The sequence below is a fragment of the Bactrocera oleae genome, chromosome 5 (assembly GCF_042242935.1).
Source record: "Bactrocera oleae isolate idBacOlea1 chromosome 5, idBacOlea1, whole genome shotgun sequence".
Classification (NCBI taxonomy): Eukaryota; Metazoa; Arthropoda; class Insecta; order Diptera; family Tephritidae; genus Bactrocera; species Bactrocera oleae.
In genome coordinates, this window is record NC_091539.1 from 43,188,833 (window position 1) to 43,208,105 (window position 19,273).

The window sequence follows — 19,273 nt, forward strand, 5'->3', positions numbered from 1 at the left end:
CTTCCTTACTTGTTAAATTTTATTTTTTTTAGATTTGTATATAGAATTCTATGAGATCATAGACCATACTTAGCGAATTCTATGGTTTTTAATGTAGCCTTCATTAGCAGCAAGAAAGCATCCGTTGGAATTTATTACATTTTCCGCTAAAGTGGAATATCTATTTTCTATCCTGTCTTTATTTGTTTATGCCAGTTAAATTGATTTATACCAATTGTTTGTGAAGCATAGCCCTATACTAAACATTACGCTTATGATTCTTTCGACATTTTATTAACTACCGTAAACGTTATGCTAAAATTAATTTATACAATACATTAGCCATTAACACAGGTGTATGGACGACTTGCATGAGGCATGATTTGAATGACTTCACGACCTTCAGTGAATGCTTTGAGGCACTCAAATACTTGTATTCGTGATAAAGTAGACTCCTCAAAATGCTTCGGGAAAAAATTTTAACGAATCCGTAGCCGTGATTTTATTGGAAACACAAAATTTCAAGCAAACTCACTAAATTTTCTTCATGGAAACAATGTACAAACAAACTTGTCGTAAATAAACAGCTACCGAACACACAATAATTTACGTATGGAGATCAAACTTCATACGAAGGGGAGCGCAGTTTAAATAAATGAGTCCGGGACTAATGGTATTGCTTCGAAATATGTCTCAAATTCGGTGACTACCTCTTCATTATCGCTTAAGTTTCTTTTTTCTCTTGAGGACTGACATCGGGAATAATTCGTTGAGCCGAGAAGCAGGCACAAACATTTTGAACCCAGTAGCAATTCATGATATTTCAAACCATGTCTCATCTATTGTCATAACACAAATATCGAAGGAAGTATTGAACGTACCTTTAATGAATATTTGTGAAAAATCTGCATAACTCCCAATCAACCAAAAACAATCACGAATTGAAAGTCCTGAACAATCTTTGGCTATTCAAACATAAATAAGTAAATATTATATCATTAAAGGTACGTCCAATACTTCCTTCGATATTTTTAGAGCACCAGCAAACTTTGATCATCATTAATCGTAACTCAAAATGAGTTATTAACTAAGCTAGCAGTGCCCTCTCCTAGAATCAGCTACCTTTAACTTGTATAAATTACGAGTGTGTAATTCACGACGACCCCGACCTTAGCGTGTTTTTAATTCTTCTTAAATAAAGTTTTGCTTAACCATAGCTTGAAATAATTCAAACATAATCCGAATTTTAAATTATTAACATTATACTAAACTGTAAATAAATTATAAAACAGGAAATTTTCCAAACAATTGTTTGCATCGAAATAATCATTTTTGTTTTTTTATTTGCCCGACAAAGCGAACTTTTCACTTGCTAAGCTGTGCACGCTGCACAATTTTAACAAAACATAATAAAAAACATGAAGTGAAAACATAAATTAAAACAATAAAAACACAACAAAACACAAAGCTGAAACCACCTGAAACCTGAAGATAGTCTAATAATTTAAAATAGAGCACATGAAACCAAATTAGTTGAGAAATAGGAAAACTCAAGATTCGCCAGAAACTAAATAAATTACTATCAGATGCGTTTAAGCTGAATAATAATCACGAGTTGCCTGTTCTTTACGCTTTATACATACATACAAGTATGTACTTTGTCTTCTTGCTGTCAATGCTGTGGCGCAAGGTCACTGTGAGGTGTTTTGTATAAAATATAAAACTATCGACTGATTTTAGTTTTACTCTTATTTTTTTATTTGTATTGGCAAAACTTGAATAAGAGCTATAAAATTTTATATATAAAAATATACATTAATTTTCGTTGTCGTATCACACTAGACACTAATATAAACTGGCATAATTCTGAATCGTCACTGTTTGAAGTCGTTACTGCTTTATATTATATTCACAGTCGGTACTAACTTATAGAACTGGCAAATACATGTTATTCAGATTACCGTTGAAAATTTCATTTTCATAATCCGGACGTGGTTTCTGGTAGGCATAACCACTCCCACTTACGCCATTGCTCACTTCATGCTTTTCGTAATTATAACCAGCGCCTGTAACGGAGCCTTTATTACCCCCACTATAAACCGTTACTACTTCCGCTTCCGGTTTATCTGTTCGGTCAAGAATACCGATAGTGCTTCCGTTATCTTCAACCCGTTCAGTGGTGAAGGTGACAGCTTCGGCAACTTTTTCGGTTGTTGTGACAACCGCTGGACTTTGTGCTACCACTGTTGACTTATCTTCGGTCACAGTGGCGGTTGTGGAGCTCCAGATCGGATCCGGAGTGGAATCGACGTCGATGGAATATTTTTCGGTTGTTGGTGTTATTATTGCTTTAATTGTGCTGACAGTGTCCGTCGTAGTACTCACAAACGACTCCGTGCTGCTGGCGAGATTAGATGTAATTTTGTCTGTGATCTCAGTGAGCACGGGTTGTTCTGTAACTAATGTGGGTTTAACGCTGGTAACACTGCTCACCGTAGTATCAGCAATCGAGTTCGAAGTGGAGCTGGTGTATGCCAGACTGCTTTCTGTTGTAGAGCTACTCAAAGCTTCTGTTGTTGGACTAATTAACAACTTTTCTGTAGTTGTTGTAGTTGTTGAGTCTCGGCTGTTATCAATGGTGTTGCCAGTTGTGGATTTTGGAGTATTTGTTGTAGACTGTGGCGTAAAACCAGTATTTGTATCTTCAGTGGTTGTGCTTGGTCTGTACGTTGTGGTTCCTGCGTTGAATTTGAAACCAAGTCCAAAACTACCGCCAATCTTTCCACTGGCACCAATATTACCACCGGCACCAGCGCCACCACTAAAACTCGATAGTAAACTATTTATGAAATTCAATTTTCGACTTATAATATTTATCGGCAATTGGAAAAGACCACCGAATGCTGAAGATGTTGATGAGGAGGAGTATGATGTTGAGCTTGAAGACGAAGTACTGTCAGTGGATGGTGCTGGAAGAAAAAGATGTGTCTTTTAAGAGTTACCAAGTTTTAAAAAATAAGAATAATATTTTTAATTTCACCAAGTGATCACCGATTGGGCAATAACCAGTCAAAGCACTCACAATTAGAGAATTTTGAACCTTTATGAGGAAGAACCCACCGTATCTCTTACGATATACCTCGAGTTCAAAGATTTTGCGGCTGCGAAAATACAGTGGTTGATCAACGCTAGTCAAACGCAGACCTGTTCCCTTGTTTCTTCCCTTTTCTTCCAAGCCACATACCAATTACAAAGTTATAAGCGCCAGTAAAAAACACAACAGAAATAATTCTGCATAGAAGCGGTAATCTATTGAGAAGGTCTGTGGTCTCTAAATTTATACCAAGACAATTGAAAGCTATTTTCTCGTGAGATTTCTAGGAGTACCTCATTGGACTGATAAGTAGGTTAATGAAACCCGTTACTTAGTTTCGACATAATCTATTCAAATAACTCGATCAACTTAGCCCAATGTAACTTAACTACTGCTAACTGCATCGAGAGCTCAAAACAAGAAATGTCATTTAATAGCGACTGCCATTTGGAAGACTATCAAATCACCAAAGCCCTGAAAAGGCTTGTCATTGAATCCTTAACCGTAAGTCATAAAATGTATAACCCTTTGGATATCAACGGCCAAACATCAATCAGAGGGTTCTCCAACAATTTTTGCGAGATTTATATTTATTTATTAATTATTTTTCGCGTTCATAAATTTATCACCGATTTGTGAATACCACTTTCATTCATTTCTGTTAAAACTTTCGCCTTCGTACTATATATATACATATGTATATATTTACAGTCATACATACCTCTCGTTGTCAAAACGAAGAAATTCGCTGGCAAGAAAAGAAATGGCTTCGCTTCAGCCTGCTGCCACAGGACCATTGTGGTTCCGAATAACAGAACTAATATTACAAGCTTTGACATAATTATATTTTGAATTTAAGAACGTAAATTATTCAATCGAAGAATTCTACTTCCGTCACTATTTCACTGTTGCTGCTGCCTTCACAATTTGCCAAACGATTTCGTACTAATATTGAGGTTTTTATAAATTAGCAACTTAAACCGCGGCCAAACCCCGAAGATAGAGCAAAGTCGTATTGCAAAAGTGAGAAATATTTTAGCAGGTGTCTATGCTTGGATGCGTCTGTGTGTGTTGAGGTGGCTTAGTGCGAATGAATGACCGTAAACCACAGAGTTGAGCGAAATCGATGGATATTTGCATAGTTAGCACAATTCTTACCAAATCTCTTTCATCTCCTTAGCTTTGAGATTTACTTTTTATGTTTGCCATAGCTTTTGTCACCTTTTCATGTACATATGTTTGTACGTACACAGTATGTATGTGTGTATGGTTTGTGAATTCTCAAGCAAAGCGATGAGCCATGCTTTTCATTTTTGCATAGACCTTCTAAGCGAATTATGGTTATTAATAAAGCACCTCAACGCAATTGTAGTATTTTTAATTTATTCAAAATGATAAAATAAACAAACCTCAACTCATAATAAGTTTATTCCTCTCACGAATTCTTACAGTAATAACGAGTGAGTGTCCGCTGAGGCGACAATTTCGGACTTCAATTGTCCACCTTTAACCTGCGCTTAGGCAAATTTCATGAGAAATGCTTTCTTAGCTCTTGGCGGTCAATGACTGCCTTTTTTTGTAAGAGATGTGTTTGCATGTGGTTACAACATCGGACTTGTATTTATATGTGGTTGTATAATAGGTAGTTTACACAAAATTCTGCCAGAATTTTGGTCGAATTACTACCATTTGTCGCATACGTCTTTATTTAATACGACAAATGAAGGAGGAATAGGACAAATTCCATTAAATACTTGATATTAAACTTAACAAGAAATATTTGCAGTCAATCGATACAAAGCAGACAATTTGAGTAGATTCCGTACATAGGTATCTATATACTCGTACATAATTTGCTTAAACTATAAATTGGCCTCTTCAGAGGTAAAGCTTTCGAAATGAATACGTTTTTTTCAAATCTTTTTCAGAACGCCATGCTCCTAAATTGTTTCTTTGAACAAAAATTTAACCAGATTTTACCCAGATGAGGACAAACGGGCGATCGACTGTCTGGATCATTGAAGTACCATCATATCTTTTAGTCAATCTATTATTCGTTCGCCTAACTTGGCATGACAAAAAATCCTCTGCCTAACCTTTATTACTCCTATGAATAAAAATCACCGTCTTAACCCAACCTTGATTTGGTGTAACAAATGCAATGTTTGAAATTATATTGGGAATTTTTTTTCATCTAACGGTTCGTCAAACTCGCGCAATAAGTTTTAATTCACTACCGACTAACCGGAGGTCCTTCTGCAACTACCGACCCATATACTATCTCTCAATTTCCCACGAACTAAAATCCTCACTTCAGAAACGTACGAAAACTATATAAAATATCTTTCGGAGGTCTTGTTTTTTCGGATTCTTTTAACTCGGCCTTTCTATGAATCTGCTAGTGAATACTATTTAAGCTAAATTGTCATTGGCTTTCCCTCACCATTTAAGACCAGCTGCACAACAGCATGGATTTTATGAAATACAGGACCATGATCCGTTGGGTTTAATGGATTGTTACAAATTAGACCGTGAATCTGTAAATTAATATCTCATATCGGTACCGTAATGTTTTTAAAATTCATATCCTGTTTATTACATCATTTGACTAATTATTTGATGACCAATCAATGCACAGAAATCTTAAAAATATTATTAGCTGCTTATGAAGTTTTTCTTAAGGGAATATTTTTGTATTTTTGAAGACACAATTAGTACCTACCTATTTACAGCCATAACGCGCAAAGTTAAAAAAGAAGTTCCGATGGGCGATCTTTAAGCCAAACTTGCTTTTTTTGTTTCACATTTACTCTCTCAAAACAAACTAAAATCACACAAATACATACATGTATAATGAGTCGTAATCTTAACATATGTTCATACATATGGTATATTATATAACCGTAGTAGTCTTAATAATGTTAGCTGCGACATTGAACTTGGCATTACTTGGCCACCAACAATGTACTGTCTTTGGCTGCCAAAGCTATGGAAGCGAAAGCGAACGAACGTGAAGTCTTTTGATTTTCGACGAATAGTGATGTGAATTTGCATATTTAAGCTTTAACATTGAAATTAAGTTGTTTAACAGTAGCGAAAGAGCTTTATGTACTTATGTATATTTGTAATTTGAGCTTGTAATTGTTTGCTTAATTACTTCTAAGCAACGCATTAGCGCTGATAAACGGTAGGAGTGTGATATTTGTGTTTAAACCGCTTTATTTGGATCTCTGTGAGATAGGAGATCAAACTCTTGAGAAAAACTTTTTATTGACCAATTTCAAACCAATCAAAAACTTTAAAAAGATTTAAGAAAGTAGGATTTTTACAATTTCTAGGTGTGACCGTGTCTTTTCCCAAGGCTGCTTACGGACAGTTTAAGGTTAAAACCCGCTTTTATTATCCTCTTTGCTCTTAACTTCTGTGCATATTCCGAGGACACCGTTTAAGACCCAAAACAGTTTTTCTACTAGATTAAATCGAATTTTTGTTTAAAAGTAAAAAACAAGTGGTTAAGTCTTTCAAGAGCGCTCAAAAAGGTCTGATTTAGATAATTTACTCAGATAGTTAGGAAAAAATCGAAGTTCTCTCTTTCATAATTTTTTTATTTACATGTTTAAAATTTGAGAGTATAAAAAATAAATATTGAAAATATTAAACATAATTGCAGCCACTGGGCCAACCTTTGGTATCACCTTTTTGAGGAAGGCCTCTACGGCTCTAATATTGTCGTACGTAGTTTACTAGATAATATTATATTACTCCGAAACCACACACGAAGTTCCATGTGCATACGCGCGATAGTACCAACATCGCCCGATTTGAAAGAATGAAGTCTCGACAGGATATATTAAGTTTGCCACGAAGTTTGTAGCACCATGAAGGAAACGCGGGAGACCCTATAAAGTATATTGATAAATAATCAGCGTGACAAGCTAAGTCAATTTAGCCATGTTTGTTCGCTTGTCTCTCTGCATATACTTATATACGTGAACTAGTCCCTCAGTTTTGAAGGATCTGAAATTTTTCAAACGTCTTTTTCTTCCCCAAAAGCTGCTCATTTGTCGAAACGGCCGATATCGGACAGCTATAGCATATAGATGCTATTTGTTTTTTGAAAAGCAATCTTCACGAAATTCGCCAATTTTAAAGGCATCGATACAATTTTCGAACATATTTTTCAGATCGGATCACTATAGCAATAGCTGCTACAAACTGACCGATTAAAATCAAGCTAAAAATCTTTATAAAAGCTCTTTTTTTGCGCATTGATTATCTAAATTTGGCTTGAAGGTTGTTTAAATCAAACCACGTTAGTAGAAATAAATAGCTAACCGCTTTCCGTTGTATGTTAAGCAAACCGTTGGCCGGCTACGTTTTCAGATTGCGTTATACATAGGTATAGTCAGTTCAATCGTACTTAAACATACTATTGTAATTATAATTAATTTAATCGTATTCAATGACTTATATATGCAATCATCTTATTTCTAGTAATGATAGTTGAAAAACGTTTATGGGAATCTATACTTCTTTTTTATCTTTGGGATACGATAAACATTTATAAAACTATCGATGTGGCTAAAAGTTTTTCCACCACAACATACTAAGAGAAAATAAAAACGCGTATTATTTGAATGTGATCTTTGGATCTTCGAACTATATTATCATTATCCTTGACAACAGCTAACAGCGTTAAGTCCATTCTCTTATTCGTCAAAATGGATTTCCAGATTTCAAATGTATCTGTTCGCATTTATGTATAAGAATATATAACTTAATTTCGCTTTAATCTAAATATGTAATATGCCATATGGATATGTGATCACAAGTTATACTTGAGTGTGTTAGCATTGATCGGGGCATTGCTTTGGCTCTGTGCTATTGTGGTTAATACACAACTAAGTTGTTGGCCAATGGTCAATGTAATTGACATAATCCATGTTAGGCACAAAAACTGCATACACATAACTATATATATCTACATATTGAAATTAAATATTTTTTATTGTCGTTATAAGACTTTAACAGCAGTAGGTCAATTTGTAGTGAATAATTGTGATATTTGCATACTTGCACAAGTGCCAGTAAGCACAATAAAAACATATTCCAAATAAAACATCCAAGACTTTGGACATAAACCATCATCTGAGATGTTTCATTTCGATGTCTATCGATTTTTTTCTCCTATTTATAATTATAATGTTTTAAGTGTGAGTGTGTCGAAACAATGTTATACTTTATGCAAAGCTGGAAGTTTTTTTTGTATTCCTTAGTTTTTATCTGAACATTCTCCCATTTTTTAGAGACTTCATAAATGTTTATTGACGTAATGGAATGCTCTGAGCGAGAAGTTTGTCTTCAAACAAACTCTGCAAATAGTGAAGTATTACTTTTTTCGTGAAATTTCCGTATTACAAAATAAATATCTTCCATTTTTAGTAGTCTCCATTTTGTATTAACACCGAAAGCAATTTTAACTGTGAAACCCAACGTGGACACACTTTTACCAACAAGTGGGCTTATTCGGCAGTTCAAAAGCAAATTTCTCGCTAGAGGTTTATACACTAACAGTTTGCCACGAAGTTTCTAACATCCAAAAGGAAACGTCGGAGACCCTATAAAATATATACATAAATGATCAGCAATATGAGCTGAGTTCATATGGCCATGTCTTTCTTTCCGTCCGTCCGTCTGTATATACACAAACTAGTCTCTTAGTTTTTGAGATATCGATCTTAAATTGAGTATATAACATTTTATCAAGAAGCTGCTCCATTGTCAGAATGACCGATATCGGACCACTAAAGCATTTAGCAGCCATAGAAACTTTTTCAATTTACGACATATTTTTACGAGATCTCAACGAAATTTGGAACGGATCATTATCTAAGGCTATAATGAAATCTCCGAAGAAATTGTTCAGATCGGATTACTATAGCATATAAATGCCATAAAAACTAAGCGATCGGAATCAAGTACTTGCATGGAAAAATTTTTCATTTAACGACATATTTCTACGATATCTTCACGAAATTTGGAACGGATCAAGTCTCCTAAGGAACCTTTTGTATTTGTGAAAGGTATGCAACCGAAGTTAACGTTTTTTCTTGTTATTCTATCAAAATTTGAATTATAGAAGACGTGGATTATAGTTCATGAAGCAGGTCGTAAGTTGTTCGAAGCAGAGAGTTCTCCAGCTTGTACAAGTTTTATCAAACTATAATATACTACAGGGGCTGAAAAATATTTAATAATAAAATTTCAAACACAACATGTTTCTGAGCCCATGGCTGACAACGGATGAAACGTGGCTACATCATTACACACCTTAGTCAATCGGCTGTTCGTTTAAAGGTTGTTGCTCACTGAAAATACTTGTAGTCCACAAACTTTGCCGAAAACACAACAATATAAAAAACTTCCATACTTTTTTGATCTTTATAAAGAAAAACAAGAAAAACCGTTCACATCAGCTGTATCAGGGTATAAAAAGAGTTTTATCTTGATTTTAATTGGTCCCCGGCCATTGGTTTTGTATGTCAGCTAAATATATGCTATAGATCTGAACAATATGTTTGGAAATTATAGCGTAGCCTTGGCTAATAATCCATGCCATAGTCTATGACGAATTTTCGTTATATATACAGGGTGGCTTCGAATCGTGCAACAAAAACAAACTGTAATAAATATTTTTCTGTGTGAGTAATCGATTTACTTTTTTTTCATTTGGCGGGTTATTTTTAATTTTTTTAAAATTAATGCTAGGGATACTGTGAAGAGGGTTTGGATAATGCAGACGGAATTTTGGCGGCACATCCCGTATAAATGGACCATTATGAGGTTGGTAAATATGTTTGCCGAATCTGGAAGTACCGCAAGGGGACCGCACCATCGAGATCCGCATGTTCGTGTTCAAGAAACAATCGCGGTTGTTGCTATTCAGGCAAATCTAAGAATTTCCACTCACAACTTATCGGCGCAACTTGGAGTTAGCAGACGGTCATAACAACGGCTAATTCGTGATGACTTAAACCTGTTGCCGTACAAAGTTCAAAAACAAGCCGGTTAAACTCTCTAGAATTGCCTATTCGCCTGAAATTTTACCAAAAAATGATTGAAATGGCCGAAGAAGACAATGACTTGATAAATTGCCTATTTATGTCTGATGAGCACCATTTTGATCTAAACGGAAATGTAAACTAGTAAAATTGCCATATATGAGGTGAATCAAATCCAGAAATATTCCACGAGATGAAACTTCGCCCAGAACTAGTCACTGTGTGGTGCGCAGTTTCATTAAGGTGTATTGTCGGGCCATAATTCTTTGAATTCAAACGGTGTAACAGTAACTGTCAATGGCCACCGTTATTTAAAGATGATGAAGAATGAGTTGTTTACCCAGAACTCTTCGGAAGACGTAACGCTTTAAAAGGCGTTTGGCTCCAGCAAGATGCAACTGCACAAATAGCCAGACCGGTTATTGCGGTGAAAACAAATTAATATCAAGAAACTTAAGGTCTCCTGACCTGACTGCACCAGACTTATTTTAATGGGGTTATGTCAAGCAAGAGCTGTACAAAATAAAACCCCAAAACCTGACTGAATTGAAGCAGTCCATTAAATCGATAATTGAGGCAACGCCGACTCCAAAACTTCAGTCGGCAATGAATAATTTTCTAATTAGGTGTCGCATATGCGTGGCTGAGCATGAAGGTCATTTAGGGTCCATAATTTTTAAAAGTAATTAATTAAATGAAATTAAAAAAATTTGCTACACAATACAAAAAAATTTGCCGCATTGATTAAAAAAAAATTATTACGCTTTGTTTTTGTAGCACAATTCGTGAGCCACCCTGTACTTTATAGGCTCTGCGACGTTTCCTTCTGGGTGTTACAAACTTCGTGGCAAAGTTAATATACCTTGTTCAGGGTATAATTATGACCGGCTGAGATGAACCTACAACGCAACTATTATAATATAATGAACTCATTGCTGTCGTCCTATGAAATTAAATGTTCAGTGTACCATGAAATTGTTAATCTATTATATTATATTGTAATTGCTGGCAAAGCAGATCAGCGGGGGATTGTTTCATAGGAAAAGCAACGGAAAATGGAAATATTGTAAGGTACTACTGACTCCTTCCAATTATTATAACCTAATAGGCTCCGATTTATAAATAATTAACATATTTAAAGCAGAGTAAGACTGCCAGTAACAATTTGTATTGGCTACAGCAGACCACAGAAAAATATGGTCGACATAAAAATGCCCTTTATGTGACTCTGCGCCAAGGACTAAAATAATAAAATGAGCTGGATTCTTGAGAGTGATGTAATTGCAGAGAGAAAATCTTCGGACCTCTGCATCGGCTAATAGAGGGCGTAAGCACTGTTTAAGAATTTCTGAAAAATTGTGAAGAAACTGCATAGAGCACAATATACTCGCATATATGTATATCTTGCCCAGTGCATTTTTCTATTGACGTCGAAAAAAGCACTCATGTGATTATTTGATTATAAAATATATTCATGATTCTTATATTTGAAGGAGAAGAGTATTATTAGCAAAAAATGTGTTACAAACGAAATTCGTAAAAATTTTTTTTAATACTTTTCTTATTTCATTCAATAGTCAATAATCATAATTCTACACTATAGACGAGTATTAATCAGTCCATGCACGTTGGCGAAGGTAAGAAATTTTGGAAACTAATTAAAAAATTTCTTTATTAATCTATGCCTCATTTACGCCAATGTGCACATATTTTTGCATGCCACGAGCGCCGATTGATTTGTTTGACTTTGCCAACCGACGTGCTCAACATACGTTGTTCCTACATAAATATTCATAAATACAATACAGCAAATAAGGTATGTTTAAATACAAACGGAACCGATTATTGCATAACATCCAAATGCGATGCAGTCGCTTGATTTGTAACAAAGTTGAGCAATCCGTCAATCTTGGCTTCTGGCATAAACAATTTTCCTGAGTTCTTGAAAAAATACCATTGCATGAAAAGAGAACATGGTTCCACTTGGATTGTGGGTCTTATAACATAAATCTTATATGAATTTGAGATCACAAGAACGGTATAGGGAATTATAATACAATATTTTATTTACGAGCGACCAAACAAGTATGGCGAAAAACAGCTATTGCGTTACATGGCTTGTGGGTATAAAAATTATATTTATGTATGAATTGTATATAAAGTATATTGTATAATTCATGCGAGAAAGTATGCGTTGTACGGTTATTGTGCTGAATAAGGTGTCAGAGTTGCTTTGTGACACTTTTATATGGATATGCGGAAGACAATAGGGAGTTTTTCAAACATTTACATAAATGCATATATGTATAAGTATTTAGATATAACGCGCCAGGAAAGTGACATAGTGCTGATTTCCTTTACATTTTCATTTGTAAAATTTATATGTAATTCATAAGGAATGCAATTTTATGTGGGATGTGATGCTGCATTGCTTAATACTTATTTCCATGCTTATTTAGGGCATGTATCGGCTAGTGCAGTTCGCCCGGAAATACCGAAATGGATACGAATTAAAAATATACCGATACTATGTTAAAATATAGAAATAATTGAATTGAATTAAAAAGAGATATAGAACTTCATTCATATATTTTTCGTTTCTTTCTCGATATTCGTTATACCTATAGACCGACGCCATTCATTGTTGATTCTTATTTTTGTAGATTAATAAAAGTTCAGAGATGATTACTTTATAACAAAGTTACGACTTTTGTTTTAATATAAATATAATAAATATGAACAATTAATAAATATGAATATGGAACGGCGGTTATAGTATATGTACATATATTTTTTGATACTTGTATTTCGACAATTTCCGAACTCAGCTAAAATGACAGCGTGGACAAAATTGGTTAAGATTAGTTGAGTGGTTCGTAGGCATACAATTTCAATGGGTCCGCAACATACCTTTAAATATTTTTTAACAATATCGTTAAGTAGTAAGTGGCCTTGAAATTTTGGAAGGTCCTATCCGATGTCTACATTTTTATATAGTCATGTAAATTGGTAGTAAAAAGTCAAAAACCAAAAAAAGGAGTGCCGCTCTATCATGCGCAATTATGTATACAGCGCGTCACCAGGTTAGCACACCTTCATCGGCCTAATATAACTGCTTCTGATTTCTTTTTTTAATTTTCAGCTACTTTATTATTTTGCAATTTTCTCATCTTTGTATGAACAATCACTGGTTATAAAAAAATGCAATAAGAATGTATTTGATTTGCATTTATCTTCAGAGTTTGAATACGTATTGACACCGAATTTGTTGTATTGCCTAAGTGCTCTATTTTCTTTAATATGGCTAAAGGAAATTAGTTATCTTTTGTAGAGAAAGCAATAATCAAAGATTATGAAGAATTACAGCTTTCAATAATTGAATGACCAAAAAAAATTGGCAGAAGTCGAAAAGTTACATACAATTTTTTGGGTAATAAGTCGGAGTATGGCCGAAATTAAAGAGACGGTAACAATAAAGTTATTTCCGATGTCAACAAGTGAGCAATTTCGAAAAAAGCATACAAGTAAAGTAACCATATCTATTGTTCAAATGGTGCTAAGATATGCTCTATATTTGAAACAACTAAAACTAAAGAAAAAATCACCGCTTTATGCTCCCCGTAAATAAACACGACAGTGCATCGGAGCACAAAGCCTTAAAGTCTGATTGGCGCTAGGTTATTTTTTCAGACGAAAAACAATTAATTAAGAAGAGTCCGATGGATACAATTATTATTTTCATAATCTTCGAAAGGAGTCATCATCTACTTGTAATATGGTACGTTGCGAACTGCAATTTTGAATACTAATATGAATACAAATGCATATAAAAACGCACTGGAAACTTTCTTTCTCCATTTTAAGTTCCGAGTGTTTAAGTCGAGAATTAAAGGACAAAATGGTTGTTTCGCAAAGTTTTTGAGTTTGACGGACTATATTCTACTAAAGAGGAATTAATTGAAGATATTAAAATTGCTTGGTTATTATATATTTTCAAAACTGATAACCAAATTTAAATTATTAATTTTTATGTTGATTTAGGAAGAATATTATTAAAAAATATAGAAAACAAGGTTAAGCAGTAATTACTGTTTTTTTTTTTGTTGTAGAGAATTGATGCGTTAATAATCGCTAATAATTTTATAATCATAGCTTTCTTAGTTTTAATAAAAATTAATCAAAGCTAATCCATTTATTCAAAATAGAATACGAATAAGGCAAGCCTGAAATTAAAGAATGGTCTATCCACTCAACTTAACAAGAAAAAACGTTAACTTTGGCTGCGCCGAAGCTATTACACCCTTTACATGGGCATTTCTTATATTCTGTTCTAACCTTCGTATCCGCTTTCTCGATATTGGCATCTTCGTAAAATGTAGACAATAAAATCATAATGGCCTGTCACTTAGTCAGAGTTGTTAAGAAGCCTTCAGTTTCAGATGTTCAATCAATGGAATTAAATCGGTAATAGTGTTTAACTGTTGCCATATACCTTGGACAACAATATATTTTTTAAATTAAATAAAGAAGTGTGAAAGTCGAAATATATTTTGTAATCAAAACAGTCACTCATAGCGTCCGAAATGATACCAAATCATCAGTTTTGAAAAAATCCGACATTTTATCTAAATAAGTATATTTCTTATTCTGATCCTAAATTAGGAAATGATTTAGTTTTCGAGTTGCTATATACATACATATTCTCATATTATTTTAAGCCATATTATTACTGTTAATTTGTTTGGTTGAAAAGGGAAGCGCATAAGCATTAGGCCCACTGTGCTCCCGGGTGATAACCAAATTAAGCCATACCGAACAAATCAGTGTATTTGGTAAAAAACCTGATTTTTTTCCACCCCAGCTGCCCAATGTCTCTTAAGTTGGAGCATTGAGAGCTGTGGAATATATCCCATCCGGCTGAAAGTTACGCATTCGAATAGATTATGTTCCAGCATCTCATCATTATCCGTGAATGCTCTGCATTCAGCCGTATCTACTTTTCCCATTTCCTGAAGGGTAGGTGCCATAGCTGTAATTGCCTTTTGGCTATCCACTAGAATGTTTATGGACTTGCTGGTTAGCGCCCACCCGACACCTACTGTTATGCCCACAATTTCGTCTTAAAAGACTGAATTATAGTCATTTAGTTTGAAGCTACTTTCTGTGTAAGGATTCTGTTCCTATTTCACCCTCTGATCCGTCGATGAATATGTAGATTTCGCCGTTGGAATTGTCGATCACAGAACCATTAGTCCGCATAGCAGAAGACCTTAAAGTTCTCCTTGTCGGGGAGAAGTAATAATTCATTGATCAAGGTGACCCAAAGCAAGGGGAAGGCTTATCACAAGTGATCTGAGGAGCGATTTTTATACCTTCCCCATCTTATATGGCTTGTCTATTGCTTAGCTAAGTAGGCCAGCAGGTTCTGATTAATGCCAAAAGTAGCGATAGGCGATATAAGTACTGTCTAGGGTGAATTCTCTACATAAATAAACAACAAAGTTAACTAAAAAAACTTAAGTTTTATTTGCAATAATCGTAAAATTCATATTTATACAAATACAATCGTAAAATATTTCGTATATTTGTAATTTTAACTTTGTAGATATTAAATCTTTGTATAGCACTCTACTTAGGTACCAACTTAAGTACTAATATTTGTATGCATTTATGTGGAGCTTTAGTGACGGTGTCTATGGGCGTAGGAGTAACCAGCCGATTGGGAAGTCGTAGTTGCCACGGGCTCCGACGGGGCTGCAGATGTGGTGGTAACGGAAGCAGCTGGAGCTTTCACCCAAATGGGTATACGAATGGTTTTAGTAATATAAACTGGCTTGACGCTGCTAACAGTGTTCAATACGTTCTTTAACAAACTCTGCTTAAGATTCGTCTTGGCCTGCACCAAACTGCCAACCACTTGCGTAACAGTTTGGATCTTAGCTGTCACGGCATTGGTTATACCCTGTATGAGCGCATTAGGGTCCAAGGCGGGTGCTGCAGGGGCTGGGGCTGCACTAATACCTAAAAATGTTTGAAAAAAAGGGAAACACGTTAGATTTAAATGTAGATATTTACGAGTAGGCTTTATTCTCTTTAGCTAAACTAGGACTTCAAAAACGAAAACAAACAATTTCACATTACTGTGAATTTTTAAATTTTTACATGCTGCCACAGATATTAAATTGTAAAACTTAATATAATTTTCAATTCGCTTTTTTTGTCAATAGTTGTAAACATAATATTTTATTAAAAATCTGTAAATTCTTTAGAAAAAATAATTAATGATAAACAAGTTTGAAAATAAATGTTTTCATAATTCTGATAATTTTTAGTCTGAAAAATAAAAACTGTTTTTAATATCTTATAAACATAATTTTTTGATAATTTTTGATTGTCAGTATTTATTTAAAAAGAAAAATTATTCTTTCTCATTTTTTTATTTTATTAGCAAAATATTTACTAATTTTAAAATATTTTAAATATACGTTTTTCATATTTTTGATTTCTAATACATATTTATTTGAAAAAAAAAATATTTTTTTATTACTTTTCAACTTTTTAATTTTTGTTACAAACTGAAAAATACTTCGTTATTCATTCATCTCACTTTCAATTAATTTTAATTATTATTTACTATAAAAAATCATTGAACAAAATTAAAATCAGTTTGCCAAAAAAGTTCTGATTTATTGGCATTAATTTCACTGTTTGTTTTTAACAATTGTGTTTATATTGAATTTTGATTATTTTTTTTTATCCAAAAACCACCTAAAATTAGTTTTTAATAATACACTTCAGAAAAGTTTCAGTGAGATGAAATATTTGTCGTTGATTACGTAATTTCCGTAGAAACTTTTCCTAGTATTTCATTTTAAAAATCTACACATTTTCAAAATTTGTATTGCGTGAAGTTCGAAAATTATTATCGGATTGATGTCACTTCTCATACACAGGATATCTGAAGCACAATTTGTTTTTTCAATTAAAAACATTTTCCATACTTTTCGAAACAATGATGAATGCATCATTCTGCTGGATCTGCAGGGCTGCCAAAGCCACGATGGCAACAAAAACAAATTTATACATTTTCTATAAAATTCGAAGTAAACGCGACACTGCAAATCGATGTTTGATTGTATTGAAATTTGTTTTTATTGTTTTGTAATTTTTTCTTAAAATTTTGTATTTTAAATATTATCAAATCTGTTGTTTGCTCAACGGCTCTTTGGCGCACTTATAAGCAACTACACAATTCCTCCCGTCGATTGAAACGAAACTAGTTGTTAACTTAAACAGAAGCTTTTATATGCCCTCGGTGTCCACTCTGATCTTCTACATCGACTTCTATCTATGTAAGCCATACCCAAAACGACGAAACGCGCTCGTCTTCGATCGGCAATAGCCACACGCCATTTCACATAATTCTAACCGTTCGTACTCGGCATTTTTTCTCAAACACGTACTTATGTTTGTATGTGTGTAGTTATGTTTTTAGACTTTGCGTATCAACCAGTAAGTCACTATCATATTTGTTTTAAACGTTGGTTTTTTCCTTAAAGCCACTTATGGTCACTGCAGTCAGCAGGCAACATCCCATCTAGATTAATAATGGCTAACAATGATGGCTGTGAAGCACCTTTGCACGCGACACAAGCGAGCTGCAAGCGGATGGCGACAGCCACAGTCACAATCACAGCATTAACGGCTAGCCGCTAGCGCTTTGTCTATTCTGTAATCGTTTTTGCGCCAAGTGCCGCAGAGCAAATTTGTATGTAAAACTTGTTGCGACGGGCGCTCGACGTTTTTGAAACTGTCAGTCTATGCGAGCGTTTATGTATGTATGTTGGCGGTTAATTAGCATACGAGTAATTTTTTGATTTGTTTTTGTTTTAATTGAATTGAGAACCGGCTGCATATCTACATAACTTAAGTGTGTATCTTTTGTTTTATTGATTTTTATGTAAGCCGAATTTTGTAAATTTAAGTGTTGACCTACACCAAATAATGACATTTCTAGTTTATTGAAAACTAAATAAGTTGTGGAAATATATAAGCTCTTGTTAAGTTCGCTGCATTTCAAAAGGTACAAGAAAGATGAGGAGTTACACTCACCAGTCGAAATATTATTCACAAAACTCTATAAAGGGTCATTAACATAAGTAATTTCGTCAAAGCTTAGATAAGAATTAAGAATTGAAGATTCTGAATTCAGTAACTATTTTTGAATTTACAGCAGGCGTAATGAATCAATATCCTATGATACCGATTTTCATTGACTGCTTCGAATTGTTTGGAAAAATTTGACCGAAATGTGATATGGTATGGTCCAATTTTGGGTCATGAAATAGCGTTGCACTTGTCTCGAATGAGATTTCTGTTACTTCAATACGAATGCTTTGTTTAAGGGGTTACATGGGTTTAGTCGGGTAAAAAAAGGCCTATTTTCAATAATTTTTTTTCTATATAAAAAATTATTTGTTTAATTCAAACTTTTTGCTTTCTTAAAGATATACATTTAAATAATAATTTCTGAGATTTTCAAAAAAAAAAAATTAAAACTCCGCCATTGTAACGTAATTTTCGGTGACCCCTCGAAGAAAAGATGCGTGCGCGTGGTCAGCATAACTTCTGACAGGATCATCTAAATGAAAAAAAATATATATATTTTAGTCAAGACCGTAAACTCGTGCTTGAACGAAGGAAAAAAAGTTCAAATTGGAATTTTGCCAGACCTTTTTCCAACAAAATGAAAATTTTGGTCAAATTTTATCTGAAGCACCTGTATAAAATTTCATCAAGATCGGTTAAGTAGTTCGTGAGAAACCTTGACAACCGACTTGGCGAACACAGTTTCGAGAGACACGCGTTTAAAATATTAAGTGACTATATAGCTGACCTAGAGCGCTTTTCAAAGCTGTATCTCCAAAACTTTTACTGGTATTAACTTGAGAACTTAGGACAATATTCTAGAGATGTTATATAATTAAATAAGATAATAAAAAATTTTTGTTTTTTAAAGCCGTGAAACCGATGTAACCCCTTAAGAACGCCACCAGGCGATGAAATTGGTGTAACGCTCGTAAAAATTTTGGTACTTTCGTTTCGTTTCTCCAATTTATATTTGAGATAAAAAGCGATA

The 19,273-nt window shown here is 34.0% G+C and overlaps 2 protein-coding genes across 2 annotated transcripts; both read right to left on the minus strand.

Moving 5' to 3' along the window:
* Positions 1–1,713: 1,713 nt before the first annotated feature.
* LOC106627891 (uncharacterized) lies at positions 1,714–4,129 on the minus strand. The gene is made up of 2 exons (XM_014248208.3): positions 3,795–4,129; positions 1,714–2,948 (listed from the first exon to the last, which is right to left on the minus strand). Exons 1-2 carry the CDS (start codon positions 3,910–3,912, stop codon positions 1,906–1,908), a joined length of 1,161 nt encoding a protein of 386 aa, XP_014103683.1. The 5' UTR covers positions 3,913–4,129; the 3' UTR covers positions 1,714–1,905.
* Positions 4,130–15,636: 11,507 nt separating this feature from the next.
* Positions 15,637–17,417, minus strand: LOC106627911 (uncharacterized). Its single transcript, XM_014248229.3, has 2 exons — positions 17,136–17,417; positions 15,637–16,155 (listed from the first exon to the last, which is right to left on the minus strand). The coding sequence occupies exons 1-2, from the start codon at positions 17,218–17,220 to the stop codon at positions 15,815–15,817; spliced, it is 426 nt and encodes a 141-aa protein (XP_014103704.2). The 5' UTR covers positions 17,221–17,417; the 3' UTR covers positions 15,637–15,814.
* Between the last annotated feature and the right edge of the window lie 1,856 nt (positions 17,418–19,273).